Source organism: Lygodium microphyllum, chromosome 19 (genome assembly GCF_053477565.2).
Source record: "Lygodium microphyllum isolate KBCC chromosome 19, Lygodium_microphyllum_v1.1.10, whole genome shotgun sequence".
In the NCBI taxonomy this organism is placed as follows: Eukaryota; Viridiplantae; Streptophyta; class Polypodiopsida; order Schizaeales; family Lygodiaceae; genus Lygodium; species Lygodium microphyllum.
The window spans coordinates 29,967,007-29,976,338 of NC_141153.1; the positions used below are offsets into that span (position 1 = coordinate 29,967,007).

Consider the following 9,332-nt stretch of genomic DNA (forward strand, 5'->3'; position numbering starts at 1 on the left):
TAGCCTTTCACAAGGAAGAGGTTTTGTGAGCCTATACATGCTCTTCCTAGGCTTCACAATGACGCTTTTGTAATATAATATAATTTCTTTTAAGCTTAGCTGAAACCAGGGAGGACACGTGTCCTACATTGGTAATCTCCATGTGGCTTAGTTAGAGCTCAAGTTTTTAAATATTAAGGCTTATATCAGTACTTGTAATCAAGGGTTGCCTAAACCCCCCTTGACTACCAACCCAATATGTGGTCCCATTACAAAGTCCATCTTGGTGACCAGGCAAGTGGAGCCATAATCACTTTTCACAATGTACGAGGCGCCTTCACCATTGCCCATCAAAATGGAACCCTTGACCTTGGATTTATCACAGCATTTCACTACAGCTTGAGCTTACAAGTCTTGGCTTGTCCTTTCCCATTGAAACCACTCATGTCAAGCAATGTTCATGGCAAGCATTTTTAGTAATTAGTCAAATCTGATGTATGTAAATGTGTAACTAAAACATCTGTAGATTGTGGGATTTTAAATCTTTTGTTTAGATTTCAAGGTTTTTCTTTTGTAAACAGGCAATTCAATTCACATTAAACCTAGGTTTCTCATGGACATTTGTGTCACCCTGTGTTGTGTAAACAAGGCTTATGATACTATATAGGGGGATTGGTGTAATTTCTACCCAAAGCTTAGTCCAGATTTTAGTATGTGGAAAGGTGACAGGAAGTTTAGATTACCCTAAACAATCCATCAAAATTTCAAATTAGATTAAACTAAAGAGTCTATTACTTAGAACAGATCTATTTTGGCATTTCAATGCATTAGCTTGCATGTGCCATTTTTCTTCTAGATATTAAATATAAGAAGCTTATGTAGTGTTCACAGAAAACAAACATTTTCCACAGCCAATGCGAAGACCTTCAACCTTGATGATTTGCAGGATGTCCTATGAAATTTGAAAACTCTCTCTCCAAAAATTTCGAGAGGGTTTTCCAAATTTGACAATTCGCTTGACCAAACCTCAGTTTTTCATGAACACTGAGTCCATAATGACAAATTGGTGGCTTAATTAGCAAGCTGTATTAATATCAAGGACTGAAGATTATATTGATGCTTGACCACAAAGCCACAGGGCAGCAGGGCCTGGATCAAAGTAAGCTAGCTAGAGTCAACATCTTACAAGTCTCTCTGAGGTGGGATTGCCTGCCCATGACATATTTCAAGTGACCAGAAGCTGCACAAATCCAGAATTTCTGTTACTGTGACTTTAGCACCTTGTGGTCTTTTCAAGTACCCTTAATGTTTCAAGAGCTTAAAGTAGCAAATATAGGCTAATATGTTGCTAGAATTGGCTATATTTGGCATATTAGAATGTAGTGTTTTACCAAAAATAAGGAACATGTAGCTGCTGTAGGAATGATGTGCCTTTGGGTAGAATTAAGAATCCTGTGGGCATTCTACTTCAGTTTAGTTCCAACCTGCTGGCATAGGCTCGGGCTTTTCTTGCCCTCAAAGGCTTAGGGTGAAGTCTCTTAGGCCTGTCAGAAAATTGCTCTAAAGCCTGATTGCTTCCCTGTGCAGATGATGTAAATACTTACATGTCTTCCTTGCATTAAAATTAGAACAATGTAGCTGCCATTGGCTGCTTTTGGCCTTATTGACTAGTATTCACCAAAGGTCAGTAAGAAAATCAATACAGCCTCAAACCTCCAGAGAGTCATAAAAGTATTCCATGCACAAAAGTCGAAACACATTTTTATGGGCTAACCTGCAATTGAAAGAATGTTTTCAGATTAGGTTACTGTAAATGGTATGTAATGTGAACGATATGGATACATATTCTGTATTCTCATAACAGTAACTATATATTTTGTATTTTCATAACTGTTATGAGAGAAAGAGTGATCTGTATAGTGGTTGTATGGATGTTCAAAGTCAAGTGGGGGGAATGAATGAAAGCTTTGTAATGCCCAGCTGAGGCTGTTGTTTGAACAGGTCAAAATGCAACAAGAGGGCTGCCATGGTTATAGGGATGACAATGCCAGCAATGCCGTGCAGGAGAAATCCACGACAAAACACCGACGACTTTTTCTTGGTCACTGAAGTTCCCACAGTATCAAAAGTTTCTTCACAAAGCTCCGCCTCAACATAGTAGTTGTCGTCGTCGTCACCATCATCATCATCAGCCTCTGCATGTGTGATCTTTTCATCCACTATATGCGGTCCATCAAGACAAATCGCTGAAGCTGATTGCCATTGATCTGTTGTTGCTGAGCTCATTAGTCCAGCCTCTTCTGGTGCCATGTCTGTTGTCGATCCTGTAGCATCAAGTGCTGGCTGAGCTTCAGCTTCTCTGCCAGAGATTGATACAACCTCTCCTTCCTGTACCTGACAACCTTTTGGCTGTGCAATTTCCACCTCATTGCAGCTTCTGCAAAGTTCATTTCCTGAAGCTTTACTTCCATCTTCAAGGACCCCACTGCTTCTGTGCTCGTCTTTGATATTGTCCATATCAATCTCCACCTTTGTTACCCTGGATGTTAAGTTGTCTGCCAACGCTTCTTCACCACTATGATTGGCATCCGATCCCTGGCTATCCTCTGTCCCCTGCAAGTTATCAGTATTGTTGTTCTTGTTAAATAAACTGGTTGACATATTTCCTGTATGCTCTTCATTAGCTATGGGATTGTCTCGCACACTCCAATCTCCATTGCAGCTGGCCCCAGCCCCTGTATCCTGGTTGACATCTTGTGACTCTCGCAGCTCAGCACTTGTACTTTCTTCATGCATGTGCATACCATTACATGAACCACCTTCATCCAGCTCCCTCTCTTGAACCTCATTTAATGAATTTGGGCAGGCAATCAAATCATCACATTGACCAAGCATTTCATCTCGAATCTGCGAATTAGAAGCATGGACTGTCTGATTATTTGTTTGTGCTCTTTCAGAGGAATAAATGAACTATGAACACTCGAGACACTAACCTCAAGCAAGTTGTCTTTTGCAGGCAGAAAAATGGATCCATCTGCAGAGCTTGTTTGGTCGATGGGAAAGATTGCGGATGCATTTTTTGCATTTCCATCATTCTCTTGCTGTCCTTGCCCTTGAATGATTTCACCCTCTGATATATCTTGTGAGCTGGTGGAACTAAATCCTTGTAGTGCTTCTCTCAGAAACTTATTCTCTGCTTCCTCTCGCAGTTGCAGCAACTGGCCACAAATGGCCTGGAAATCCTGCATAGCAGCCTGGTGCTTCTCTGCAGGTGTTTGACCATCTGAACTCCTTACATTTTCATTAACTTGAGCAGGCTCTGCATTATTGACAGATGTAAGTTGTCGTGAAGCTTCAATGTTTATAAGGCTTCTGTTGCTTGTGATCAGCAATTGATCAGTACAATCATGGATGGTCACATCTTTAGCACTTGACGGTGAAAACTTATGTTTCTGTTGCTTTTCTTGCAAATCTGACAGTGGAAGTGGAGGCACAGGGATTTGATGGCGGGCAGATGCAAGATCAGATCTTGCTGGAGATGCTTTGGGAGTGGTAGGGGTATCATGTATGTGGTGTACAATTCTCCGACATGACACTGCCTTCTCTTTAGAATCACAGAAGTAAGCACAGAAGTAATCAGATTCATCTGCTGGTTCTCGACCAGGAGAGAGATCACAAGAAGGTGTTTGGAGCTTTGAAGGGCTGGAATCTCGACGAAAATCTGCAAGGGAGCGAGGGGAAAGGAACAGGGTTTGGGAAAGATGGTTCCGAGGAGAGGAAAGGGGGGATTTGATGACCTGCAAGCGTTTGGTAAGGCTCAGAGGCCAGTCATCATCGTGGACAATGGATTCATGGCTTCTGCTGCGTTGGTGGTGGCCAGCTATGGCAGACAGTTCCTTTGTCTTGCTTGATGTTTGCTGCCTCTGCTGGATTTCTTCTTGGGAGGCAAGTGCTTGTGCTGTGCGCAGAGCCTGGGTGGCAGCCTTGCGGATGTGAGGCATCTTGTCGTGGCGGCACTTGTTTAAGGCATCAATGGACGAGGGGAGCTGCAAGGTGAGGGTGGTGTAATCTGCAACCTGTAGGACAGACTCGAGGAGCTGGACTGCAGCGAGCCGGAGCTGCCAGCAAGGTGAAGGGAGAAGCTCGTGGACAAGGAGGCGTATCAGGTGCGCTCCATAGATGGCGAGGGCGGATGCGTTGATGGAGGCGAGGGATCGGAGGAGGCTAATGTGCGCCACCGTCTGTGTGCACCTAGCGGCAAGGGCGCAGAAGGCCTTGCGGCAGACAGCAGCGACCAGGGAGGCAGGAGCAAGCCGCCATTGCTCGGATTCGACAAGGGCACGGAGGCAGGCAGCAGCACCGGAGGAGAGGGCCTCAACCTTGTGGCATAGGAGCTCTACCAAGGGGAGGGCAAGGGGTGGGAGGACGCGCTCTGGGGGGTGGGTGAGGCAGGCATTCGTAGCGATGGCAGACAGAGAAGATGCGCAGGCAAGCTGGAGGCAGGGGCTGTCAGAGCTTTGCAAGAGGGTGTGGCCCACGATATGGAGGAGGAGGCTGATGTGGGGAAGTAGGCGGGCGCCATGCACCTTAGCAAGGTCGGTAAGGAGTGGTGCAGCATGGTGGCGGCCTTCGGCAGAGTCGGCCAGCTGCTGCAAGAAACTCTGCAAGCCAGGGCCCTCCAGGTGCTCCTCCACCACCGCCCGCAGCGCATTCAGTGCGGCGCGCCGGCTCTCGGCATCCTTGCCCAGCCGTGCCAGCTCCTGCTTCACCAGGGGGCTTGGGTATCGCCGCCCATTGTTTGGTGGCGAGGGTGGTGGTGCTGCAGGCAGGATTGCAGCTGTCATTATCAAGGGATTTGTACAGTACTGTGGGGGCGGGGGGCGGGGACCTTCCTTCTTATCCTGTTTCATGAACATATGCAAAGCATCTCCTGCTTCCGTGGTTCTTCTGGTGGCTCTCTTGTGTAAAGGGCAGACATCTCCGCTTCAACTCTATGAATTTCTGTGGTTCTACCATGTGAATGTCTGTGCTTCTACCTAGCGAGATCATTCTATCTGGTGCGTGCCATGAAAATATATCCGTTTCCCGCAAATTCATGAGAATGTATGCAAAGTATCCTCTGCCGTGCAAATGCCCCTGTTTCCTGTGAATTCCATTCCATCTCATGAGTGTACGAGATCATTCTTCCTGTTTCATGCCATGCTAATATCTCTGTTTCCTGCGAATTTCATGAGATGTACGCAAAGTATTCACTGCCATGCAAATACCCCTGTTTCCTGTGAATTCCATTTCATGAGCACATATGCAGAGTGTTCTGTGTATATGGCAGGCATGTCGGTGCTTCTAACTGCCAAGATCACTCCTGCTGCTGCATTTCATGCAAAATATATCTGCAAAGTCCTCTCCCTTCCAGAGCACCAAGTCATGTACACCTGTCATGCCAAGAAAGACCCCTGCTTCCACCCTGCGAAGCCTGATTTAGTTGCTATGACGCAGAAAGCCGTGCGAATACTCCATCATCAAGCGTTGCCTCCCCTGTGTCTCAAAGAACCTTCTCAGATTCTGGGGGTTGCGACAATGTCTTGATCCTTCAACCCCCATGCTTAATTCTCGCAATTCATCCCATCATTTCCTTTCTAATCCTCCTCACAATTCATATTATCATTTTCTTTCTTTGGTACTCCCCGGACCGTTGTGTCCAACGACTTGCATGATGCCATCGTTCATCCTGTCATCGTCATCATGTCCATCCTTCATCATCATGTACCCCATTCATGTACATCATCATCATGTCACCATTATTATGTCCATCCTTCATCATCATGTACCCCATTCATGTTCATCTTCATCATCATGTCATCATTATTATGTCCAACTCCATCATTATGTCCCTCTTTGCGCCTCATTACGCGTGGGGTGATGGTGTGACCACCAAATTTTACGTTGCAACCGACCTGGGCTAGGTTTGACACCAAGTAGCATATTGGATCCAGGCTCAAAGGCTTAGTCTGAACAACTATAACTTAATTTCTCTCTCTTCTCACTTCTCATCATCACACATTGTTGCACATTAAAGCTATAACTTCCAATCCATCAAAACATTAACATGTCCACATATGTGGTGGTAGTGTTTTCACCCACCATGGCCACTAGGGTTCAACAACATATGTGGCCATGGTGGGTGAAAACACTACCACCACATATGTGGCCAAAGGTATAACTTCCAATCCATCGAAACATTGACATGTCCACCAATGGACTCACCCTCATGGGCTTAACCTATCTTGACTTCAACAACCATCAACAACTATGGTCCCCTAGCTCTCAGAGTGTCTCTCTCTTATCTTCTCTATTCTTATTGCTATAATGACAAATCAAATTCTCCTTGCATTAACAGTACAACAAAAATCTTATTAAGTTTAAGGAAATGAGAGATATTTACATGACGCTTTTTGCTCCTAGGAGTATAACAAGTGGACTTGATACACTAAATTCTATGTCAAGCCAAATTGCATTAAAAATATCGAACCTTCCAATAAATTGTTTGACTATCTATGGTGTAGTTTTGGTGTTCTTGGCTAAATCTATGTCCATTTGTAATAAAAGATTCATTTCCAACCTAGAGTCCAAAGCTTCCAAGGGTACTATGATCAACCAATTCCAAATTGCAAGAGGATACTATATAATTGCTGATTAAGATCACTTTCCAATTCGACTTGGTGGGATGATAATGAAGGATGCATTTGTACATAAGACTAGGGGTACTCTTAAAAGCTTGTAGTTGATGAAGAGGTAAGGGATGGGTCTCAATTTAAGCTTGCATCTAGATTAGCATGCCAGTGCCTAGTCCTAAATTTTAGGCTTTCATTAGTGCAATGTCAATAAAATGAGAAATGAGCTTATTGATAAAGTTTAGGCTCTTTAAATAGTCCATTGTCACTAGAATGAGAAATAAACTTATTGATAAATTTCACCCAAGAATTTTCAATTAAAATGAACTTATATATTTATGATAACCTAGCTCTTAGCATGGTGACCATTGCTTTGATAGTGAATGATTTCACATCACGCATGTGGTGGACAAGCCTACATGCTATAGTGGCAAGGCAATATGTCAATATGAACAAGGTGAAATATGAAAATTTCATTAAATTGAAAGTTTGAATCTTACAATTAAGCTAATGAAAAGTTTCACGCACTAAGCAGCTTTTAAATGCCAAGTGTTCCTCTTGTGATTGAATGAGTTCTAGATATTAAAAAATCATTTATAAAGCGATGTATTGCCATTTGTAGTTCTCTCTCTTCTTGGTAGCCATGCTCAATTTCTTGGCATTCTTGATTGGTTTGCTATTGTCTTTTTCTTCTCTAGATATGGAGAATGCAAGTATAGCACATGTAGGAGTTGACTAGTAACCTTTTTTTCTCTTAGTATGGGGAGTCAATAGGGCAACTCTATTACTTCATAATGAGCAAGTATTGCTTATTTGTTTTAAGCTAACTTGCATAAAAACAGGTTATTAGAGCACTATGAGCTTACATTCTCTCTTATTCTTTTCTATGATTTTTGAGCCCTTCTGAAAATAGGTTACTAGAGCACTGTGGATTGGGATTCTCTCTTCTTCTCTTCTATAATATTGAGTCTTGTGTATATTTTGGACAATTGTCTTGTATAAAGTGATCTTCTCATTGTTTTGTCATGAGGAATTACTTGGGATTTTATGGAAACTAAGCATGGCAATTGCCAGAAACAAATATCCCATGAATTTTGGCTCAAATGCTCATTATTATTTCTAGGGTTTGGGTAGTCCAAAGTCTTCGTATGGACTTTTGAGTAGTCCAAAGTTCATTTGAGTTCAACGACAAAGGTGACAAAGTCATTGAGCTTTAAGCATCTATGGATTAGTTATGTCATGAGAAATCACTTTAAACCTAGCCATTTTTATCTAATTTGGAGCAAAGGGATGCCAAGCTTTGGGCCCAACAAGTGTCATGTGCAGTGTAGGAGCACTCTACTCCAGCTATGCATGGATCTAATTTGTTGAATTTATTGTTATGCTAAATTAGCTATTTTCTTAAATGCACTTTATTATCTTTTCAGTTCCTAAAGGCTTGTTTGTTGGGACATCAACCTCTTTCTAAAAGAGGAGCTTATGGTTGTCTTGAGAAGCAAACTCGTGAATTTTTGCTTGCCATAATTTAATCAAAATAGGATTTTTTTACTTGTTGAGATTGGTATACAACAATGGAGAAATGGTAAAAGATATCACACATGTGGCAATGAGAGAGAAACATGAATGCAAGGCATTCAATGCATTGTTTTGAGTCACCAAATGTTAAAAATGCTTTAGAATAGAACAACAAATATGTTTGGCAAGCATGCAACTCGGTCACATGCAACCCCACAAGTATAAGGTATTCGGGAAGAAGCAAATGTAGTGTTCAAGGCACATTTGGAAAGTACTACTACGAATCTATATGTGTTGCTTCAGCAACCTGAATTCACTAAATTATGCAATCAAATCTTAATATTAAATGACAAAGTTGCTTGGCATTCTAAACAACCAAGTAAGACTCATGGGCAATTCTTTTTTATCAAAAACATTTCATACATCAGCACCGGTACCTTTGAATGTAGAGGAAAATCTAGTTTAATAGATCGTTCATCCATTAAGAAATAATGTGTTGCAAATTTCTTATGGAGAATTAAAAAATCCTCCATCTTTGCATCTAGGTCCTTTTAGAGGTGAATCGAATTCCTCCACCATCTTTTCATCTTGGTTCTTTTGGAGGTGAATCTTGTTTCAAGCTTTGGATACCACAATATCCACCAATGTTGGTATACAAAATGTAGTTGCCTTTTAGCCACCTATGCAACGTGTTCAAGGGAATTTTGATGGGGCATTGCAACATGAAATACACATTGGTATGTATGGCAACATTGGCATGCAGCCAATAATGCATATCAAAATGCTTGGTTAGGTGGGACGCTCGATTGGGGGGTATATGTTAAATGCAAACACAACAATGGCATAACTTGGGCCACAATGTTTACACCCATGATTGTATGATAACATGACACCTTTGGGAAAAGTTAAAAACAACAAAGAATGTGAGGCAACAATAAAATTTGAAACCTTCAAGGGTGTATAGGGATAGGTTAAATTACATTGGTGTGGTTCTAATGCAGTAAGGCTATGCTATGGCATATGAGAGTAAAATTTTACAAGGTGCAATAAAATATTTATAGATTTATGAGAACGATTTGCTTTATGTAATTCATGCTCTTTCATTTGGAAAGACTACCTATTTCGAGTTGATTTTGTTGAATAGACAAAACATCAAACTCTAGGATA

General features: G+C 42.0%; 1 protein-coding gene across 1 annotated transcript; it reads right to left on the minus strand.

The window, feature by feature from the left end:
- Nucleotides 1-1,894: 1,894 nt before the first annotated feature.
- Nucleotides 1,895-5,640, minus strand: LOC148019701 (uncharacterized). Its single transcript, XM_087699841.1, has 2 exons — nt 2,973-5,640; nt 1,895-2,886 (listed from the first exon to the last, which is right to left on the minus strand). The coding sequence occupies exons 1-2, from the start codon at nt 4,893-4,895 to the stop codon at nt 1,921-1,923; spliced, it is 2,889 nt and encodes a 962-aa protein (XP_087555967.1). The 5' UTR covers nt 4,896-5,640; the 3' UTR covers nt 1,895-1,920.
- Between the last annotated feature and the right edge of the window lie 3,692 nt (nt 5,641-9,332).